Source organism: Setaria italica, chromosome V (assembly GCF_000263155.2).
Source record: "Setaria italica strain Yugu1 chromosome V, Setaria_italica_v2.0, whole genome shotgun sequence".
Classification (NCBI taxonomy): domain Eukaryota; kingdom Viridiplantae; phylum Streptophyta; class Magnoliopsida; order Poales; family Poaceae; genus Setaria; species Setaria italica.
The window spans coordinates 8158585-8181587 of NC_028454.1; the positions used below are offsets into that span (position 1 = coordinate 8158585).

Consider the following 23003-nt stretch of genomic DNA (forward strand, 5'->3'; position numbering starts at 1 on the left):
AGGGCGCAAGACGACAGTGCGATCCTTGAATCGATACTGCCACAGATGTAGGTGGCATTTGTCTTTTCCTAGTAGCTAACAAATGCTCTCCGCCACAGAGAGGCGAAGGTCCGATCCTTTCGTTAGTTTGGGAGCACACATGGCGCCAACAAATATTCAAATGCAGGATGATCACAATTCACATCCTCACACTGACGCAAAGTTACCTGCGATCTCAGCCTTAATCCCCTCTTTTAAAAAAACAGCCCTGAATAAAATCGCTGATAGGATCACCCCGCGTTACGGACTTACGGTGCCGGCACTAATCATGTCACGGGGACGATGGATACCGGCACATTTCACATGCTACGCTTATGGACGCTGCCGTGCAGACTGCGGTGGGAGTTTACAGCCACGGCCGTAGCACACGACAGTGATCCTGCACGGAGATTTGTGGACGATTATTTTGTGGCGCCCTTCCTAAATCCTATACGAACGAAATGATTACTCGCCCCGCCTCACCCGGCCAAGAGCGTGCCCCCTCTGTCCCCCACCACCACCGTCACGGCGTCACCAAACCTCTCCTCGGCTCCGCTCGCCGCCGCGGGGCGAAGCGGATTAATCCAGCACCGAAATGACGTGATCCCCCCGTTCCATTCCGTCCACCCTCATCACTGCACCTGCCGCTGCCGGCCTTGAAAAATCCCACCACCTTCCTCTCCCTCCCTGCATCACTCATTCCTCCCCCCGACACTCCCCAGTCCCCACTCCACAGTCTACTCCAACGCGCCACCGACCGGTACGGTTGCGCCGGCACAATGCAGCCGCCTACCACCCTCCTCCCGCTCGTCGCCGCCTCCCTCCTCCTCCTCCTCCTCCTCGCCGCCACCCCGACGCCCGCCGCCTCCCGCCACCACCGCCCCGCGGTCACGGAGACGCTCGATGTCTCCGCCTCCCTCTCCCGCGCCCGCGCCGCGCTCTCCACCGACGCCGCCGCCGCCGCCTCGCTGCACCAGTCCGCCGCCGCCGCCAAGCCGAAGCCGAAGCGCTCCCCGCGGTCGCAGAAGGGCGCCGGCGCCTCCTCGTCCTCCCTGACGCTGCGGCTCCACTCCCGGGACTTCCTCCCGGGTGAGCAGGGCCGTCACGAGAGCTACCGCTCCCTGGTGCTCTCCCGCCTCCGCCGCGACTCGTCCCGCGCCGCGGCGGTGTCGGCCCGCGCGGCGCTGGCGGCGGACGGCGTGACCCGGCTCGACCTGCGCCCCGCCAACGCGTCGGCGGTGTTCGCGGCCTCCGCGGCGGCGATCCAGGGCCCCGTGGTGTCCGGCGTGGGGCAGGGCAGCGGCGAGTACTTCTCCCGCGTCGGTATCGGGAGCCCCGCGCGGCAGCTCTACATGGTGCTCGACACCGGCAGCGACGTCACCTGGGTGCAGTGCCAGCCCTGCGCCGACTGCTACCAGCAGTCGGACCCCGTCTTCGACCCTTCCCTCTCCGCCTCCTACGCCGCCGTCTCCTGCGACTCTCCGCGCTGCCGGGACCTCGACACCGCCGCCTGCCGCAACGCCACGGGCGCGTGCCTCTACGAGGTGGCCTACGGCGACGGCTCCTACACCGTCGGCGACTTCGCCACCGAGACGCTGACGCTTGGCGACTCCCAGCCCGTCAGCAACGTCGCCATCGGGTGCGGCCACGACAACGAGGGCCTCTTCGTCGGCGCCGCGGGCCTGCTCGCCCTCGGCGGCGGGCCACTCTCGTTCCCCTCCCAGATCTCCGCCACCACCTTCTCCTACTGCCTCGTGGACCGCGACTCCCCCGCCGCGTCCACGCTCCAGTTCGGTGACGGCGCCGCCGAGGCCGACACCGTCACGGCCCCGCTCCTCCGCAGCCCGCGCACGAGCACCTTCTACTACGTCGCCATGACGGGGATCTCCGTGGGCGGGCAGGCGCTCTCCATCCCGACCTCCGCCTTCGCCATGGACGCCACCTCGGGGTCCGGCGGCGTCATCGTCGACTCCGGCACCGCCGTCACCCGGCTCCAGTCCGCGGCCTACGCGGCGCTCCGCGACGCCTTCGTCCGGGGCACGCCGTCGCTGCCCAGGTCCTCCGGGGTGTCGCTGTTCGACACGTGCTACGACCTGTCGGGCCGGACGAGCGTGGAGGTGCCCGCGGTGTCGCTGCGGTTCGAGGGCGGCGGGTCGCTGCGGCTGCCGGCGAAGAACTACCTGATCCCAGTGGACGGCGCGGGCACCTACTGCCTGGCGTTCGCGCCGACGAACGCCGCCGTGTCCATCATCGGGAACGTGCAGCAGCAGGGCACCCGCGTCAGCTTCGACACCGCCAAGGGCGCCGTCGGCTTCACCCCCAACAAGTGCTAGCCTGGCACTGATGGCAGGGCGGGCTTAATTATCCGGCTAATCGCCGGCGTTGTTGTTAATGACTAGTGGAAGAGTTGTTAATTAGCAGGGAGGCGAGTAATTAGAGGAGGTAATTAAGGTTAAGCGGGTCGGTTGTGGGGTCGGGAGGAGCAGGACCCACCTGGGGTCTACCCTGGCCCTGCAGCAGCTGCCGGTCTGGGGAGACGCGAAAGGCGAAGGCGAGGACAGCTGATGCCGCGCCAGCCTGTGCGGTGGGGTCCTGTGTTTTTTTCTCGGTCTTTGAGTATGGATGGGGTACGTGCTCGCGTGTCGTCGGGGCTGGGGTTGGGGTGGGTGTGCATGGATGTGCGTGCGTGGAGCCGTGGCATGACCAACTACCTCATGCCATGGGGTGCTCCTGTGTCTATTTAAATTTCATTTCATGTCCAGAAAAATGGAAGTTTCCATCCCTCGGAAACACACTTACAAGTGACTTTAATCTCCAAATGTTTGATTGTGCGGGTGTGCTCAGCTGGTTTTTGTGGGAGGTTGGTTGATCTTGATGGTAGCAGGGCGTTGTCGATGATATTTGGTGTCATGGGCCCCTGATCAACTTTGGTGCCTGGTGGCGACCGGCCGCGATCGGGTCACATGCGTCACGCTGCGTTTGCTTAACCCTCTCTATCTTGCTGGAGGACGTAAAGATCATGCTGCTGTTTGGCGCGGCTTTATGCGACGTAACTTCGCCCTAATGCACATGCTTTTGTTACTACTTGCTATGATGTTAACCCATTGAACTAACAAGATAAGTACTTGCGACTGCGACTGATTCCTCTTTGTGTAAAAAATCACAACGGCTTTAACGAAAGAAAATCGGTTACATACTTGCTCCCGTATGGAAGAGGTTTGTTTGTGGGTGGGACCAGTTATCATGGCAGTGAATGTGTGGGGACTACGGGGTGGGAGCGGGGAGAAAGCGGATGAGATCAAAGCGGTGAGCCGGTGAGGGTGGGGGAAGAGAGCCTGCGGCAGCGCAGCGTCCGGTGTCCCGCCCTGAGCCAGAGGCCCTCTGTTTCCTCTCTCATTGAAGGCGGTTGGTGACCGTTACTGTTGGGGCCAGACCATCTTCAATGCACCTGCTTCTTGTGAGGTGAGCCCCCTCGGCGTCCCTGATGCAAATGCAATTGCTCCCGAGAGCCGTCGTCCCCACCGTGCCATCCCGTGGCCGTCAGGCCATGCATTTGCCTTCAACCTCAAGGCTCCTCAAGGACAGATGGGGTGGCCTCCGGCCCCCGCCGCCACACGGCGATCAGTCAAGCTCACGCCGTCACGCGCCTTTGGATAGGGATGGCGCACGACGCATGGAAAAGGGGGACGTGCCGACGTTGGCCAAAATCGCCTGGTTTGTTGACACTAGTCAGTAGATTCGGACACATTGCGTTTTCTTTTTAACGAAAAGCACTGTGTGTATGCAAGCCTGCCCCGTTCACAACACAAATCGGTCGAGACTACTAATCACGAATCAACTGCGATTTCACCGAATTAAAAAGTATAATTGCACTCGTGTGCAAACAAAGAAGGCACAGCCGGTCCATTTCTCTAATCAAATTGTACCTGAGACAGGAAAAGAAAGGGGGGAGAACACATTGTTGGCGCAAATTCGATCCAACACACGAAAGCACCGGATCGTGCGGGTCGCAAACAGACTGAACGGCAGTGATGCTGCTCAGACCGGTCAGACCGGTCTATCAACGTGGTTGGACTGATTTTCTAGGGTTTTGCCTAGATCGATCGTTCGAGGGGATAATCACACTTACGTGATGGAAGACGGCTAGATTTACGAGCAAACCAGTAAGGGATAATCAGCGTACTTACATAGCAAAGAACGACTAGTTTACAAGCAATCTAGCAAAGGTTGTCGATGCTCTCGCCCGGGAGGGACCCTGTCAGGGCGTGGCTGTCGCCGACGTGCCCTAGGTCGACCAGCAAGCCTAGGACACCATCCCTGGTCGTGGAGATCACTAGACGAACATCATGGAGGTTGGAAAAGGAGTTTAGAAGATAAAAGGTAAATGCATAGCGATTGATTCAATTGGGATGCCCTTAATCGATCCTGGCCCTTTATATTTATAGGGTGGGAAGGTATTGCTCCAATAGGAGTCGAAGGTTATACCGTGTCAAAATATAAGTCCTAACTCGGATTAGGCTGGTCAAACCGGTCAGACCGACCATCCAAACCGGTCTGACCGGTCTGCACAGAGCTGAATCTTGTCAGCGCAATAACTCTCTCATCCGTACTTCATATTGGACTTTTTACATATACATTTCGATCGCCTCGACGAGATCTAGCAATGATGAAGTCCAATCAGAAATTTGACAATGTTTATAAAACCGGTCTGACCAGTTTGTAGACTGATTTGCCAGATTCGACAGCAAACTCTTATACTCTTATGACGCTAATTTTGATCTCGAACACACGAGAATCGACACGCTTGTGTTATTATATTGCCGCGCATTGCTCACAAGAAAATTGTAGTGCCAAGGGTAGGTGATGCGTCACTAACAATCTGTTGCTGCACAGTTAGCGGTCACACTCGCATCCCAACTGTCCGTGCAAAAGAAAGTGACACCGAGAGTAGAGAAGAAAACAAAATTGAGTAACGTCCATGCATGCGCGCATCTTGAATTCTTGACGTCCACCGGTGTGATCAGAAGACGGTGGCACAGCTCAAGATTCTTTTTTTATTAATCTCTTTTCCGGTAAGTACTAAGTGGCAGGCCCGTACCTAAATTTGGGAGGCCCTGGTGCGAAATTTAAAATGAGGCTTATATTAATGAATTTCTTATTTAAATTTCTAAAATGTGACCCTCAATGTTGTTTGTATTATCATAATGATTCCCATCATTATCTACCTAAGGAGTCTGATCTTCTTGTGTGCTAGTTTGATATTATTTAACAACAAATCTATCAAGAGCGCTCTTCTGACTTTGAGCGAACAGTTTAAGTCTGTTTTTTTCTTCTTGTTCTTTTTATTACTGGAATTATATTTTCTAATCGTAGAACACGAGATATAAAGAGACCCCCATGTTTCACCAAATTAAAAGTGACAAACTAAATTAGAATGATATCGGTGACTAAAAAATTACCAGTGATAAAATCATGATGCGATTATGCGGAGTTACTAGAATTAGAATTGAAACCCAAACATCTTAAGGGTGTTTGGGAACACACTCCTAAACTTTAGTACCTGTCATTAGATATTTGAATACTAATTAGGAGTATTAAATATAGTCTAATTACAAAACTAATTGCACAGATGGAGTCTAATTCACGAGACGAATCTATTAAGTCTAATTAGTCCATGATTTGATAATGTGGTGCTACAGTAAATATTTGCTAATGATAAATTAATTAGGCTTAATAGATTCGTCTCGGGGTTCTGCAGTTAGTTTTATAATTACCTCATATTTAATCCTCCTAATTAGCGTCCGAACATCCGATGTGACCCCTAGCTCGTATCCAAACACCTCTTAGTCCATATTTCCAGTCCTAACCCTCTGATCAGCAGCCCACAAAACAAACGCGTAGCACAGATACCACAGAAGATGTTTCAGCCATGAGCCATTCAGGTTATGCAAAATCAATCAAAGACATTGACGATTTGACAAAGTGTAAATAAATCAAGGACAGGGAGACACTCAACCATAGCCACGTACCTGCTGCAGTCCTACACTAGTGCGCTGTTGCGTGCTTCTGCTGAGCGCCGGGCCCCTTGGGCGTTGCCGTTGCGGCATCGGGTGTCCTTGGCGGCATGGTGTCAGGCCGACAAAGGACTAGACTAGGAGAACCGGGGCCTTGTTTACTTTCCCCCCAACTCCCAACTTTAACACTATGCAAAAAGAAGATTCCTCATCACATCAAACTTGCGGTACATGCATGGAGTACTAAATGTAGACGAAATCAAAAACTAATTGCACAGTTTTGTTGTACTTTGCGAGATGAATCTTTTGAGCCTAATTAGACAATATTTGGACAATAATTCACAAATACAAACGAAACGCTACAGTGTTGCTACAGTATTTTGGGTGCACCTAAGTTGGGCAACTAAACAAGGCCCGGATCGTATTCAGAACGCGGGCGGACGAGTGGACGACTGATCGAATTCGGCCGATCGGCGATCACAGCAGTTGAAGCTTCGGCTGCGGCCCAAACAGCAACAGTCCAGCAGCCCGTCGAACAGCTGTGCTTATTTTTCTCAGGCCGCACTCGCACCGCGTCTCCCGTCTCCCGTCGCCTTCCATCGACGCCCCAGACTCCGCTTGGCACCGCCGCCCACCCTGCCTCCGCCCGGCCCCTCACCCGCCACCGCCGCCGCCCCACCCAACTCCGCCGTCGTCGCCCACCCACGGATCCGCCGTCGCCCATCCCGCCTTCGCCCGGCCTTCCCCCGCCGACATCGCCCGCCACAAATCTGCCGCCCTCCGCCCCACCGGCATCGCCTGCTCACGGATTCACCGCCGCCCTCCGCCCCACCCAGCTCCGCCGTCATCGTTCACCCGATCCGCCGCTGCCCACCCCGCCTCCGGTCGGCCCCTCCCCCGCCGCCAGCCAGCCCGCGGACGCCGCCCTCCGCCCCGCTGTCGTCGCCCGCCCGCCCATGTTGCTGCCGACGCAAGGGCAGGAACTCGCGCCTGGATGCACTGGTGCCGGTGGCTCCCCAGCATCGCTGATCAGCTACTGGAGCAGCTGAATAACTGGCTGCAGCAACTGTAGCAGCTGAATGGCTGGCTCATAAGCTGCAGCAACAGCCAGCTCAAGCGAACAAGCCCATGGTCGCTGTAGGCTGTAGGATTGCTAAGTCCCTCCAAGGTGGTTCCGTAGTCTGCGGCTGCCTTGTGAGGTTAGCTTACCGTCTGCTCATGTGTACGGCTGGTGGTTTTTTTTGTTCCCTTGCGGATTTGTTGCTTGTTGACTGGAGTTGGCCGGTAAAGCGATCGGTGTCAGATTCCGGTGTACTCAGGGATTACTCGGGATGTTCGACGGACAAGAAGCACGCTCCCAATGTGTTACTCATGGGTTTGAAATTTGAAGTTTCTTGGTTGAATTGGTATCGACTGTGAACTTCATTATACTTTTCCTTCTTCATTGCAGGAGGTTTCCTTCTTCATTGTGGGAGGTGGAGGAGGACCGGACTGCGGCAACGATGGTCGGCAGCGACGACGTGTAGTGGGTGCTCCGGTAGCCTTGTATCAGTAAAATCCAACCCTTTTTAAAAAAATCTATCCTTGGCCTCGTCTCGTGCACTGCTGTTGTGACGCTTCCCACCCTTTTTTTGTTTGGATGGGAAGTAGGTCGGGGTCGCTAGTTGGGACACGCATGCGGTTACTCTGAACATAAAAGGGTTTCAGTAATATTAACCAAATGCAACCACCGGCATTCGAATTAAGTAGCGCCAGCTTGTGCAGCTAAACCGGGGTGCAGGAGAGATACGACGACGTGCAGAATGGCTACGGTGACGCTGACGTCGTTGCTAACGAGTACACATCACCTGTGTGGCTGTGTGCGGACTGCGGAGTGTGCTGGTCTCTGTGCCGCATGCATCGTCCCGACCTTGAGGTTGAGGATGTGTGCGTGAGCATGCGTCCCCACCACCCCACCGGCCCGGTCTCCTCCCCGATCCGAATCGAAGGTCCGTTCTACCCCACCACGTGCCCTGGAGCCCCGCCGTCCGCCGGGAACGGGGCTAGCTTTGCTCCTCCTTTTCCTGCCCTCTCCTTTCACCTTTCTCTACCCTGTTCTTCGAGGCTGTGAGACCACTGCCCAGGGAAGCCGGCACGAACCCCGAGGCCCCCAAGTCCCGGCCGGAGACGCGGCGCGGCGAAGAAAAGAGGTCGCCTGGTCTCACCCTCCTTGCTGACTGATCCTGCTGGGTGGGAGGAGCTGGCTGGGCGCTTCTCGAACGAATCTCTAGGCTTGCTTGAGGGCTTTGGTTAGGCAGGCCCCACCGGACTAGGCTTTCTGGCCCATGTGTTGTCGGGCCAGCAATTCCATGGTGTGCTGATGTTGTTGTTGCGAAGATGGGCCAGCCTGCCAGGAGTCACAGCACTTTATGGGCTTTTACTTTTGCTGGGCTCGACGACGGTGGGGAGGCAATTAGCGGGCCGAGAACGGACATGCCCGAATAGGAGGCCCATCTTCCCAGGCCGTCGCAATGGGCTAATGGCTCGCGTGCGACCAAATCAATCGTGCTGAAGAATTTAGTTCGGTTACCTTTTCCTTCGATTTATTAGGCACCTCCTTTTCAGCTCGAACAACAGCGCTCAAAAGATTTCGGAAGTTACAGTTGCACACGTGTGAAGAAGGCCGTCCTGGTCGTGTCAAACTGGCAGCCTACGTCCTGAGATGGACATGAAGAGAATAGCACGGTAGAGGTAGAGGAAAGAGGACCCACTAGCCGAGCAGGGTACAACACCACATGGCATCCGCCCCCTGCTCAACGCGCAGCCTGCCATGAAACTGAAAGGGCAAGCACAAGATCGAAGGACAGCGTGCAGTGTTGCTGCTCATCTCATCTCCGCACGCAGCAAACTGTCCAGCTAAACGCTAAAGATAATGGCGGAGTCACTGTACACGAGCAAGAGCACTACGTGCCCCGCAGGTCATGGCGAGGCGGCAACCACTTTTGGCGTCTTCCCCGCCGCCGCTTAATTACCGGCAACCGGTGCGCGCGCCCGTGACTGTACGGCGTGCCGATCCTTGCTAGCTAGAGTAGATCACCCGTCCTCTATTTTAGGTCATGACATGAGATTCGTTTTCTATTTTCCGTGAGGAATGCATGGGTCTCGGTCTTGCCGCGGCTAGTCTGAATTTTCTGAATCCAAAGGCGATGGCACGTAGGACAAACGAATCCAAAGAAGTATATGTAGGGTGTGGACGTGTGGTTGCAAAATCCTTGTCCATGTCTGCATCGCTCCTCTGTCATCTTTACATTCTCCGCTCCATCCCTATTTCTATTCACGAAGCCTGACTGCTCGACAGGTGCTGCTGGTTACGTTGCGTGCTCATCCACACGACCGCGCAGTGCGTGATTATTAGGGCAAGCACCAGGCACTGTATATCCTGCATTCAGGAATCAGCTGGATCCAGAATTCCGAGCTGGAAGTCCTTGGCTGCTGATCGGTACGGTGCCACGTACACCTGTATGTACGTAGTAACGTAGAGGAATATGAGATTAGGAGTGGCCTTCCCGAATCTAGCAGATGCCCGGTACGACGTAGGACTCGCTAGCGATCGTGCAAAGTCCGCATGCAGTTGCGCTGTATCCGATTCACGCTCGTCGCTCCGGGTGAACGACGTGGGAAGGCTGTTTCCTCCCCCCCCCCCCCCCCCCCCCCCCGAGCTCGTACATACTGTACCCCCGGAGAAGAAGGGGCGAAGTCAAACCTGGGAGAAAGACCGCTGCCGGTGGGGTTGGTAGTTGGCTAGTTGGTTGACGGGGCCGGGTCTGGCGGTCTGCACGGACATGGCACGCATCACCGCGCACGTCGCGGCGGCCTGGCCGCACCGCGGGCTGTTTAATCTGGACGCGCTCACTGCTCAGCTGCTGGTCAGCTGGTGGTTTCTGGCTGGCAACCACGCACGGAGCAATTAGACTGACACAGCTAGCGCCGGCCGCCGGGAGCCTGGGATGGTGGTGGTTGCGGTGGCACTGCCAAGACACAGAGAGATCTCTACTACTCCAGTTGCGCGGGGTCATTCGTTTTCAGGGAGGGTCCATCGCTTCAATTATTTCGGAGTAATCCCTCTTGCCGCCGCCCAGGGCCACAAACTTGATCGCATCTGCTCGTTCACCGCTAGTGTTAGCCAGGTCCCCAAGATCCGGACTCTATGGTCTCTGCTCCTCCTCGCAATTATCAAACCATGGCGCTGCTATTGGCATCGGGCGGGTTTGCTGGTAGCATGGTATTGGTGCCACGGCCGCTACGTCGGCTTGCCATTTTTTACTGCACTCACGTGCCAAGCCATGCAAAAGCTAGCCTGATCCAGCGACAGGAGGAGGATCGAAAGGGAAAGCGCCTCATTATCTCGTCAAAAAAGCCGCCTCAGATTCGCGCCCCCGTTCTCAACGGCATCGCCTCCCTGATTCCCTTGCTGGCTTCCCCTGCCACCCCGGCGCGGCCGAGTTCGCCGCTGCCGCGTGCGCTTCGGCTTCGCCCCGTGGGGGGCCTCGCCTCACGCACGGCCGTCCGATCACGGATCATCGTACGGCGTACGCTACCAGATCCAGCACCTCCCTTCCCCTGCTCCACTGCTTCACCTTGTCCCCTTCCTTCTCCAGCACTATTCCTCCACCACCTCCACCTCCAGCTGCGCCCCCAAGCTCCGACGCGGCGAGGAGAAATCCTCCCAAACCCTCTCTGAAATTCCTCTTCGTCAGTACAAGCAGGAAGGGGATCCCCCGCACCCCAATGCGGCTGCTCCCGCTCCTCCTGCTCCTCCTCGCCGGCGCCGCCGCCCGCGCAGCCTCCGACGACCCCTTCCTCTCCGGCGGTAAGCTCTCGCTCGGCACCCCAACCTCTTCAAATTATCCCGCAAGCTACTCAAATGCTGACGCGATGCCTCCTCCTCCTCCGTCTCTCTCCCTCTCCCCCCCCGCGCAGCGGCGAACCACAGCTACAACATCGACTGCGGCGGCGCGGCGGACTTCACCTCCTCCTTCGGCCGCCGCTGGCTGGCCGACCAGTTCTTCTCCCCCGGCGGGGCCGCGGGGATGGTCGCGGAGCCGCACCGCTTCCCGCAGCCGCAGGAGCGGACGCTCCGCTTCTTCCCGCCTTCCTCCGCCGGCAAGTCCTCCTGCTACTCCCTGCCCCTCCCGCCCGGCCGCTACTACCTCCGCATCTTCTCCGTCTACGACAACTACGACTCCAAGGTCCGGACCCCGTCCTACGACGTCTCCGCCGCCGCCACGCTCGTGCTCTCCTTCCGCTCGCCGTGGCCCGAGCCCGCCGCGCGGTACGGGGCGTACTCCGACCTCATCTTCCCCTCCGCCACCCAGCCGTCCTCCGACGTCTGCTTCTACTCGCTCTCCACCGACGCGCCCGTCGTCGCGTCCATCGAGGTCGCGCCGGTGCACCCGCTCGCCTACGACGGCGCCACCACTGGCGCGGACCTCGTCCTCGTCAACTACGGGCGCGTCACCTGCGGGAACAGCCTCTTCGGACCGGGATTCACCAGGGACCCCGACGCGTTCTCGCGGGTCTGGCAGGCGGACGTCGATTTCCGGAACAACGACCTCAGCTACGACGCCATTACGGCCGGCGGGAGGAAGATCTTCGGCAGCAACCAGCCGCCCAACTACTTCCCAACAAAGCTGTACGAGTCGGCGGTCACCACGGGTGGCGACGCCACCAATGAGATCGAGTACCTCATGCCCGTGGACACGAGGCTGTCGTACATGGTCTGGCTGCATTTCGCGGAGATCGACGCGGGGATTGGGGCAGCTGGCCAGAGGGTGTTCGACGTAATGCTGGCGGGGGAGAATGTCACGAGGATCGACATCTTCAAGCAGGTCGGTGGGTTCACGGCCTTCAAGTGGACCTACATTGTGGAGAATCTGACGAGCTCCACGTTGAGCGTCAAGCTTGTGCCGGTGGTGGGACGGCCGATTCTGTGCGGGCTCGAGAATTATGCGATGGTGCCACTTGAGATGAGGACGGTGCCGAGCCAAGGTGATCATCCTTTGAAGATTTTGGGCTGGATTGGTGAAATGTTAGGACACAAGCAAAATTGCCCCCTGCTTGCCCTCTAATAAGCTTCTTGGGTTGGTTTTGGCAGTGGCTGCAATGAAGGCGTTGAAGGAGTCGCTGAAAATTCCTGCAAGGATGGGCTGGAATGGTGACCCATGTGCTCCGAGGGCGTGGGATGCATGGGAGGGAGTCACTTGCCATCGTGGTGACAAAGGACTTGTGATCACCCAACTGTAAGTATATGCCAATCTTCTAGGAATGCTGCTGTTTTTATCTGGATGTGTTTCATTGGTTTATTTCTGCATGCCATCAAGAGGTTACTGGGCCGTTCATTCTTATCACAGAATTGCACTTCGGTGACGATGTGAGCATTTTTCGTAGAAAATATTATGGTGTTTGTGATCAACTGGAGTGAAAAGATGTTAAACACGAGTAGATTGACCAACAAACCTGTCTAATTAAATTTTAGCTGAAACAGTTAATAAATGTGAATTGCACTAGAAATGCTAACTGCATAGTTCAAGTTTGGTTGCTTGAGTTACTGACCTTTCAATTGTTTAATTTGAGCGCTAATAGTTACCAAGGTCTTGTCCTTAGCGGCGGATCTAGGACCTGGGCTGGGGGGCTGCAGCCCGGGTCCAGCCCATGTAGCTCCTAGTACCCCATGTCTCCATATGTATGGTTAGCTTAGGAAAAAAAGGGTCCAGCAGAGAGCGTCCACATCTACAAGAGACCTGCGCAAGGAAAATATCAATGCTGCTATTGGCTACTTTGTTCCTCAATTTTTTTTGCGTAGGATAGACAGATAGTAGAGGGTTCAGTGTGGTTCAGCCCGGGTCCAAACTGATTCCTGGGTCCGCCCCTGCTTGTCCTGTAACATAGTAATTATGTACATCAGAGGTTGAATAATGATTTTCGATGGAAGTCAGTGGACTATTCTCCTAAAAGAGTTAAACTACTAAATCTGGGTGAAAGATTGACATGTTTGTTGTTATAATTTGTATGTTGTTACTATTGCCCTCTACAGGGATTTGGCAAGTCAAGGACTAAAAGGTTTCATCACTGATGAAATAAGTCATCTCAAAGACTTGGTAAGCTTGTAAGTATCTTTTCGCACACCAGTTGAAACCAATTTGATCCAGAGCCTCATTTTAAATCTAGATTAGTTTGCATATGTGTATTTTTGTCTTTCTGTTGACAACTTATCTTACCAGGATCACATAACACAACAACATGCAGATTGAAAGTGTCTGTAGCCTAGCTGAGCTCTGTTTGGAATATTTTTAGAATAAGAGAAACTCATATAAATAAACTGTCCTATCAGTATAGCATTTTGTTGATCAGTAGTAAAGAAAAATGCTTGTCATGACAATGCTGAGCAAGAATAGCAGTGCAGAGGATCACCTGGAAATGATAGAAATTTGACAAATTAAGTTAGATACGACCAGGTGCACATGGATGCAACATGAAAGGATATCAAGAAGTTGTAGTCTTTACTCAGGCACAATGAATAGCAATATTTGACATGAACAGGCATGATACATGATAGTGTACCTGGCGTGAGCTTAATTATGGTTTTATAGCCTTGCATCTGTGCTAGGCTGCCACTATGCCAAAAATGAAGAGGTTTTGGAACAGAAACAGCAGGCTATTTCATAGGTACCAGGAATGTCTGGCAGTAGGGTAGCACCAGGAGCAAAGCCTTTTTATGGGGTAGGCTAGAGCTGAAACCCAAGTTGAGCCACCAACAAGAAGGGAGCCAGCAATAGCAAAAGGAAATGTATAGAGTGATGTTATTGGATCTAAAGCCTGCTCATTGTTGAGGCAGGTGAATGTCTGGCAGTAGGCCTTGGGTACAAAATTGAATACCTTAGAAGCTTATATTATCCTGTTATTGATTCCTGTTGGTACATATGGGTGTAGGTTCATATTTTCTCTCCACCTCTAAAAGTTCCCATTGGACTCAGATCCTTGTCCCTCTCACTTGATTAATCACATATAAATTGATAAAGCTCATTCAAATAATACCTGAGAATCAATTGATTGACTTGTTAATTTTCTCTGTTTGGGTAAACTGCATCTACTAGTACTATTAATTGCTCTATGAATGGTCGAAATGGTTTCCAAATCATATATACACATGTTTTTTTTACATTCTTTGCTTTGGAATGATATATATTCATCTATACAAATGATGAGCACAAATACTAAAGGATGGCAAATATAAGTTGTTTTGAGAATTCGTCTTAATTACCTTCTTGCTTGTCCGGACCTGCTTAATAATTGGTTATGTTTTAGACCAATCATTGTCTGAATTAAGAAGTTTATATTATTTACCATTGCCAAGTTTTTTATATGTGCTTGTACCTTTCCTGAGAATTCTTTCTTCTAGCTTATGTAAATGCCTTTTTGGGTTATTTCTACAGTTAACAGTATGTGATCCAACCTTGGTAGCTAATGTTATATCTTCTGCTTGGTCAGGAACTTGAGCTATAATTCACTGACAGGAAGCTTACCACCTGGTTTAGGCCAACCTTCACTTGTGTCACTGTAAGTTCATGGTTTCTTCTTGTTCATGAGATCCAAAATAGTAATACTGGATGCTGAAAAGATGAAAACATGGTGTGCTGTCATTGCAGCTATCATTCTTCTGCAACATGTTGATGGTAGATAATAGCATACATGATGCTGAGACAACCTAACATTGTCTTTTCAACCTAAGATTTATAAGATCATAATTTGGTACAATTGACCTACATAGCACAAAAACAATATTGAATTAAGTAAATTTGCTTAAATTGCATGTATTTTTCTTTTTCATCTGATTAGTCATTTTTTGTTTACTATTTCAGTTCACATTTGCAATCCCTAAACAATAATTATCCAGAAATCCTGTCAATCTGTTGTTCTACAAGACTTGGTTCTCTTATAAATCATAAGCTTGGTTTATATGAGTGTTCTCATTATGCGTGTTTTGTTGGGTTATTAGGGATCTGTCATCAAATGAGTTTACTGGAAGCATTCCTGGCACCATAGGTTCATCAAAGTTACAGACCGCGTAAGTATACTTTTAAACTACAATTTGCAGTTATTTATGACCTGTTGCTGCAGCCTGTAGCAACCTATGTATATGTATGTGTATAAAGACTTACTTGTTAGTACTTCTTATGCAGTTTACTAAACAACAATCAACTTGATGGGCAAGTTCCAGAAAGACTTTACTCGATTGGCGTGCATGGAGGCATTATAGAGTAAGATATCTTTTACTATGCTGGGAATGAAACTTCCAACTTTGCACCTGTAATGCCAGATATATCCAGTGGTTATCTTCAGAAGAGTTACTATGCTCATGCTCTGAACCATGATTAGTCTGATAGTCTCTATTTAGTTCCAGGCTCCTAAATGAGTTCCAAGACTTCAGGGTTTAGGTTGTATTATGTTGAATATAAATATCAGAGGTAACTAGACCAGATTTTCAAAATTATGTGGTCTAGAAGACAGAGGTCTCTGATCTCTGCAATCCTGATAAAAAAAAAAACGGATTCGCTAATGAAAATAAGCTATTGCTGGGAAGAAGATGCAGGAGCTCTGATTAGTTATGTGGGATCTAGTGACAAACCACACTGTGTGCTACTTTGATCTGAATTTATCCCTTTATTATTGTCTACCTGTTGTTTCCAAACTAGATCAGTTTGAGTGCAAAGGGTGAGCAGTGATTAGATAGATAATGTACCATGCTACTGGATGCAAGATAGATGAGTCGTGGTATGTTTGTTTGCATATCCTTTTGGCCTCTCACAAATGTGCATTCTTCTGGCAGTCTCTCTGGTAATAAAGGCCTCTGTGGTGTGCCTACGTTACCTGCTTGTGCAGTATTCTGGGAGAAAGGAGGGCTGAACAAAACTGGCAAAATTGCACTTGGAGCATCGTTCGGATTTGTTCTTCTTGTCATACTTATAGTGGTCTACATTCTGTGCATCAGAAGGGGGCCATATGATTATGACTTTGAGTTCCCTCAAGATTTGACTTGTAAGTATACATTTTTAATTAACTTCTCTCCATCTGTATATCTGAGAAGCATCATATGTGACTTAACTTGCTTAAATTCCATCTTGTGCCATAATAAGGCAGTGCTGTTCAAAGAATCTGGCCTTCCATAAACTTGCTGTTGCTAATCTTTATCTTGCTTCCTACTCCCTCTGTTTCAAATTGTTGGTCGTTTTGGTTTTTCTAGATACATATATTGTGCTATGTATCTAAGCATAATATATATTTAGGTGCATAGCAAAAATCATGCATCTAGAAAAGCTAAAACGACCTATAATTTGAAACGGAGAAAGTATTTGCTTTATAGCAACTTCTCGCGCTGTAAGGAAACAAATCATTTTAGTCTAGGTTGGTCCGTAGAGCTCTTGTGGAATTTTTTTTTATGTTTCTGCACTAAACAATCACTTGGAGGCAGTTTCTGAAATTTACTATTTTTTGAGTGCAGCGATATCGGCAATCTCAGCGAAAAGGAATAGGTACCAGAGGGCAAAGTCGGTGATGCTTGCTGAGATGGAGGCACATAGTCCGGATGGTTTCTACACAAACGGCGGGAGCCCACGCTGAATGACATGCGCTGGAAATGGTCTCACTCACCGATCGCCGTATTTAATGAGGAAACACTCATGGCGGTTGCTGGCGTGAAGCAGGGATCTCGGTTCTGAATCAGTTTTGCCTGTGTCACCATCGTGGCGTCCTTACAGCCTCCGTCAGCTGCCTCCATGGCAGTTACATTACACTCACTGTTTGGCTATTCGAAAATCGAAATGTAACATATGTGCATGTGTAATATGAGCCCGTCGTTGTAGCTTTTGTAGCTCAGCAATTCTTTTTGTGGATGCTAACTCTCTGCTGGAAGAGCCTCCTGATAGTTTAGATTAGGCATGTGGACAAAAGTGAATCATGTAAAAGCCATCAGGATTCCCCAGAACTGGGACAGATTGTAGCGTTCTGAGGTGGGGATTAATAGTGCATGGAGTATTCGTTTCTGTATAGAGAAATTCTGACAATGTGTTTACTGACCAACAATGGACAATGGAATCATTAGCTCGCATCGCAGATACTAGATAGCTAAGCTGTATCATGTCTTGCTTGATGCTTGGCCGGTTGGCCTGTGAACGACTGAGTGCAGGCTACAAAGCTCGCAGTGTTGTCCCTTCGTAGTGTGCTCTTGCCTCTTGCCGCCAACTTTTGGTTTCCATCCGAGCTAATCTCTGAAGTCCAAACTGCTGTTTTCATGGACGCCATCAACGTTGCTTCGCCTTCGCTTCGCTGGAACGAGCGAGTGTAGGAGAACGGAGAAGGCGAAATGGACCGATTTATGGGCGCGGTTACCTTTGCCTTATAGCCCACAGAAATACAATTACTTGACAAAAAAGAGCCTCGGCCCAGTAGCCCAGCCGTAGAGGCCACAAACTAGCCCAGCTACAAGAAAAAAAAGGCTTTGGCCCAGTAGCCCAGTCCAACTAATCCATTCCGTCAAAGAGATCTATGCCGTCCACTAGAAATCGGACGCCACCACGCCGCCACGCAACGGCGCGCCCACAAACCCTAGCACCACACCACCTATATAATCCATCCCACCACTGCCCTCCCGCCGCCTCCACCAGCTCCCCCACCCACCAAAACCCTAGCCGCCGCCGCCGCGGCATCTCAGGTAAGCAGGAGCGTCCCCCCCCGCCGCCGCCGCCATGAAGCGCAACCCCCGCGTCACGAGCTCCCGCCGGAAGTGCCGCAAGGCGCACTTCACGGCTCCCTCCTCCGTCCGCCGCGTGCTCATGTCCGCGGCGCTCTCGACGGAGCTCCGCCACAAGTACAACGTGCGCTCCGTCCCGATCCGCAAGGACGACGAGGTGCAGGTGGTGCGCGGCACCTACAAGGGCCGAGAGGGCAAGGTGGTGCAGGTCTACCGCCGCCGCTGGGTCATCCACGTCGAGAGGATCACCCGCGAGAAGGTGAACGGCTCCACCGTCAACGTGGGCATCCACCCCTCCAAGGTGATCGTCACCAAGCTGAAGCTCGACAAGGACCGCAAGGCCCTCCTCGACCGCAAGGCACGCGGCCGCGCCGCCGACAAGGCCAAGGGCAAGTTCACCGCCGACGACGTCGCCGCCGCTGCTGGTGGCGCCGCCGCCACCGGTGCCTCCCTCCAGGAGATCGACTAGGCGCTGCGCGGGGATCTGATGGTGGTTGTACCGTCTTTTACTCCTTATCGCTCTAGTTCGTGCTCTTGCTATCAATTATGTGCTAGGAGTTTATGTTACTTCAAAAAACTGCTGCTTTAGTATCCTTGAAATGTCTCGATGAGAGTTTTGGAACCTAATGTGGATCTGTGTGTCTGAGATTTGAGATATGAAGTACTCGTTATATGGTTAATCTTTCCTATGCGGTTGGCAGATCTGCTATATGGTTGCTGTACTTTTGTCATGTATCAATGCTCATCCACTGCATCGTTAGTCAGCTGATCGTTTATTACTATTTATGATCAAATTTTAGCTCGAATTGTGCGTTTCTATTGATAAACAGATTGTTTTGACTGCATTTTGGTTCTGTTGAGAATGTTATTTAGGTCTGGGAGATTCTATTTGGTGTGGTACTTATCTGAAGTCACCTAGTGTTTGCAATATGATGCACCAATTCATTTCGAAATCACCTAGTGTTTGCAATATGGTGCTCCAATTCATACTTTTTGACTAGCAATATGCTTGTATCTTGTGCATTGAAAATTTTGTTATGTCCAGTGTTTGCTTCTGTGTTATCTGTTCTGCTTTGTACATGATACAGCTTGCGTATGCATCAAATTGTTTCATTGCTTGATGATAATGCTTTTGGTTTCATTGAGATAATTATATTTTAGCCTCTAGTTGCATAAGTAAGCAGTTTTGACCTCATGAGTTTTGATATTAACAAAACCCCCATAGATGCCTGTGCTTGTATTTTTCTGTAAAGATTGTTCAACATCTAGATGCCTGGTGTGTGTTACGACCTGCTCATCTTCAGGTAATGATCCATTATTTGTTTATCAGATACAGATGATGGCCAGCAACTGTTAGTAGTATAGCATATTTCAATCTACTTTGTTATGGTTGTTTTTATTTATCAAATACATGCTAGAGTTCTTTCGTTTTGTGATGATGGTACCTTGATGTTGAACTAGCCTTCGGTGCTTGAGCCGCACAATAATAGCCTTGTTGAATGCTGGTGCTAACTCTGCTATGTTAGTGTCGAAACAGTGCAGTAGTCGAATTTGTCTGCCTCTGACTGAAGTTGTTTATCATGAAACATGTCATTTTGAGCTGCATGCTAGTAAAGTCCTAGAGTGGTGCTTCTAGCAGTTGCAGGGCAGGGCAATCTCTGTAACTCTGTTGCAGCTCAGTCAAATAATTGCTGTTGTCGCTGATTTGCCTGTTTGGAGTCTATGCCTACCGGATTTGCGCCTGTGGTAGTTGCATGTGTACGTGAGGCCATTTGCATATTCGGTACTGCATCATTTTTATTTGCCATTAAAATACAGACCGTGGCTTTATTGTTATCCTGCGCAGATTACAGATATGTGCCATCTGAACTGTGTAGATAAGACTGGTTAGCTGAAATGCATCACGTGACGGTGTGTTTTTGGTCCAGCGACATGCTGCTCCGTTGCCATCTCCACTGCCCCTGTGCCATCCCTCTTCTCCCCTTCCCTTGCACAAGAATCTGCACTTGGAATGGCGCCCCTTCCCTTGCACAAGAACCTGCACTTGGAATGACGCGCGCGGAGGAACTTGGATTGCAAATTTTCTCAGATTGGGGATGATTTGTGTGTTGGTTCGACATGTATGTAAGAATTCATGAGATTTGTTATGTTCGGGATGTTCCATTCCCGGTTAACGACAGTGGCAGATGCAACCAAGAATCTAGCGGAGGCTTCTTCCTTCTCCTTCCCTTTCTTCCCTTCCCTTCTTCCTAAAAAATCATTAAAAAATTATGAAGAGGTTCCACTGTCCGAGAGGCAGCAGGGAGCTTGAGCCCCGTCCACCCCACCGCTGGATCTGCCCTTGGTTAATCGGCAAACGAACCCAATCAAACAAAAAAAGAAACAGAAATTTCTAACCATTACTCGGTCGATCGATTGTTGCTTTGTATTGTAAGCGAAGGTCCCATGCAATTATTTTTTCGATTTACTACTGTTCGTTGTCTTCGTTTTATCTTAGAAGGCCAAATGTGTATTGTGAACGCGTGGTAGCAGTTTTTTTTGGCCCATTTGGCCCTCGGACTTTGTTTGGATGACTGGGCGTGTTGAAGTAAAGGAAAGAAGTGGCCCATCGTTGTCAAAAAAGAAAAGAAAAGTAAAAGGATGTAAATTTGATTGACTTATAAGTCGGTCTGTCTGGATGACCAAATGCGCTCGTTGAAGTAATAAGGCCCAGCTGGCTTAAAGTCACTCGGCGGCCCAACATATATGCAGGACCGACGGCCTGTTCAGTTTCTTATTGGAACACAGTCCACCCAGTCAAGCCTTCCGCACATGATTGGCGCGCTGCGGCCTACGGCCTGCGCCTGCGGCGCGCGAGGCGCACGCCTACACGTCCTACTACACTGCCGAAGAAGGAAGAAGGAACTCGCGTGCACCGGCAGCCCGTCGTCTAGGAAAAGCTCGAGGCTCGTTAACTCGTTCGGTTCGGTGCTAGCTCGACTCGGCTGGTTACACTAACGAGCCAGCTCGAGCTGACATTTTAGCTTGTTAGTATAACGAGCAAGCTCGAGCTAACTGCTCGCGAGCCAAACGAGCCGATGACCTCAACATATTAGCAATGACAACTTAACATCGATACCAAATTAGCCCATGCGACCAGACTGGCCCAACAAGGTCCAAGCCGTATCCTATCCTATGTCTACTTTCTCCATTTCAAATTGTAGATCGTTTAATTTTTCTAGTTAATAAATATTTGTATACATTTAGACATATACTGAGATACATACAAATACCCATACACCTACTAGCCAGTGTTCAGGAGGAGCACGAGGTCGTCGCCGCCACTACCAGGGAGATCCAGCTCGCGAGCCAAAACGAGCCGGCTCGAGCTAAGAACGAGCCGAACCGAGCTACAATTTTTACTCATTTTATTAATGAGTCGAGCCGAGTTGGCTCGTTAGAGTAACGAACTGTCACGAGCCGAGCCGAGCCAGCTCGATATCCACCCCTACCATCGTCCGGTCTCCTGCGTATCCCCGATTCCTGAAGCAGCCAGGCAGTCGGTATCAATAGTTAACACAAAAACGGCTAGGCGCACAAGCACAGCTTGCTACTAGCCTTGGTATGCGTGCAACGTACCTTCGTTTCCAAATATATAATATCGTTGTTTTTTTTAATTAAATTATTCTAACCTTAACTTGTATATGTACCTATTTGCAAAACTCAGGGGCGGACCTAGCATATAATTTGTGTGAGGACGCACGAGTAGATAAATTGATGAATGTTTTATATGGTAAAATTTAGTCAACTAGCTTGGCTTGTAGAATTTGAGTGAGGGCCTGTGCCCTCGCTCAGCCCAACGTAGGTTCGCCCCTGTGCAAAAGTATTTGTAGAAGAGATGAAAAATCAGATGAGTGAAAAAAAAGTTATTGATATTATATATTTAAGAATTGAGGTAGTACTGCATCTCGGATGGTGCCATTGTCCGCGTCGCCATACTCATACATAACAGCCATATCTTTCCCTATTTCAGCGTCATGACATGCACACGGAGCCAAGCCAACAGCTAGCTTTGGTTGGCCGCAGGACGAGATAGATAGATGAGTGGCGTGGGATAGAGAACGCGGTGATGGCGTTGTGCATCGAATAATCGAGTGAGGCTGATCCAGCCTTCGCGCGTCTCGGCCAGCTGCACAGAGGCGCCCGAGCGACGAGGCTACGGCCTGGGGAGCTGCGGCGCACGGCATCATGCAGGGAGTTGGACCTAGCGAGCGCGGCGGGCTCCACCATAGCACGCACGACGCCATGTCGTCGTGCCCCTCAAGCCTCCCATGCACATTTTCGCTGCAAGCATTGCCAGGCAAGCAACGATAGGCTCGTGGATGGGCGTCGCGGTACCAGCGGGCTTGATCCGATCGAGCTACGTTGTCCTAGTGTTCTTTTTTTTTTCCAATTTATAGGACAGGGTGCTATTCGTCAAGATCCGCTCCTGCAAGTTGACTATTTTTAGCTATAAAAAAGCAGGAGCGAATGCCAGCGAACTTTTTTCTTTTGCAGTGTACTTCTGGCGTCTCCGTCCGAAGCAAAGCGATCCAACGGCAAGATGTGCCACGTACGGTGACATTCGCTTACCGCACGCGGCGTCTGATGATATATAGCTCACGTACGGTGACATTCGCTTACCGCACGATGTCCATTTTACCCAGCGCTCGCGCGCGTACCGGCCACGGCCCACGGGCCATCCTTCGTGCCCACACGCCTGCAGCTAGCTAGCTACTGTGCGTACGTGGATGCCTAGCATACAAGGACAACCTCCTACACTACTGTGCCATATGTTTTCGCTCTGGTCTTCAGCTAGCAGCAGCGAGCCATGCATGCATCGGTGGTCGGACGTACACCGGTAGTACACGTACTACGACGGCGATGGTGCTGGCCCGCAGCGGTTGACCTAGATCCAATAAAACCTACTACTACTAGTAGCAAGTAAAACCTAATACTACTAACACCAAGTGGCAAGGGTAGGTGGGTTTAAACTCACCGTCTGATCGATACTCTGATGCAGTGCAAGCTCGTCGTACCAGCTGCATGCATGCCTGCATCTATCTGATGAAGCTGGAGACTATGGGTGACGTCTGGTTTCCTTTGCTTAATTTTTAAGCACGTGACCACATCGAAGGTTTTAGACTCTAATTTAGGGGGTATTTAAA

General features: G+C 51.2%; 3 protein-coding genes across 3 annotated transcripts; all 3 read left to right on the forward strand.

Moving 5' to 3' along the window:
- The first annotated feature begins 575 nt into the window (after positions 1–575).
- On the forward strand, positions 576–2831 carry LOC101757712 (protein ASPARTIC PROTEASE IN GUARD CELL 1). Its single transcript, XM_004968094.3, has one exon. It carries the CDS (start codon positions 798–800, stop codon positions 2349–2351), a length of 1554 nt encoding a protein of 517 aa, XP_004968151.1. The 5' UTR covers positions 576–797; the 3' UTR covers positions 2352–2831.
- A 7606-nt stretch (positions 2832–10437) lies between these two features.
- Positions 10438–17180, forward strand: LOC101758125 (receptor-like protein kinase At3g21340). Its single transcript, XM_004968095.3, has 9 exons — positions 10438–10881; positions 10992–12059; positions 12166–12310; positions 13105–13176; positions 14559–14627; positions 15067–15135; positions 15251–15328; positions 15898–16106; positions 16570–17180. The coding sequence occupies exons 1-9, from the start codon at positions 10800–10802 to the stop codon at positions 16686–16688; spliced, it is 1911 nt and encodes a 636-aa protein (XP_004968152.1). The 5' UTR covers positions 10438–10799; the 3' UTR covers positions 16689–17180.
- A 525-nt stretch (positions 17181–17705) lies between these two features.
- LOC101758804 (60S ribosomal protein L26-1) lies at positions 17706–18526 on the forward strand. The gene has a single exon (XM_004968097.4). It carries the CDS (start codon positions 17813–17815, stop codon positions 18284–18286), a length of 474 nt encoding a protein of 157 aa, XP_004968154.1. The 5' UTR covers positions 17706–17812; the 3' UTR covers positions 18287–18526.
- Positions 18527–23003: the final 4477 nt, after the last annotated feature.

What these genes read in the sequence shown, in the direction of transcription:
- LOC101757712 (XM_004968094.3), top strand. Translation starts at nt 798, where the DNA reads ATGCAGCCGCCTACCACCCTCCTCCCGCTCGTCGCCGCCTCCCTCCTC.
- LOC101758125 (XM_004968095.3), top strand. Translation starts at nt 10,800, where the DNA reads ATGCGGCTGCTCCCGCTCCTCCTGCTCCTCCTCGCCGGCGCCGCCGCC. An exon ending in CGACCCCTTCCTCTCCGGCG is followed by an intron (nt 10,882 to 10,991) that starts GTAAGCTCTCGC and finishes CCCCCCGCGCAG; the next exon opens with CGGCGAACCACAGCTACAAC. An exon ending in CTCAAAGACTTGGTAAGCTT is followed by an intron (nt 13,177 to 14,558) that starts GTAAGTATCTTT and finishes CTGCTTGGTCAG; the next exon opens with GAACTTGAGCTATAATTCAC.
- LOC101758804 (XM_004968097.4), top strand. Translation starts at nt 17,813, where the DNA reads ATGAAGCGCAACCCCCGCGTCACGAGCTCCCGCCGGAAGTGCCGCAAG.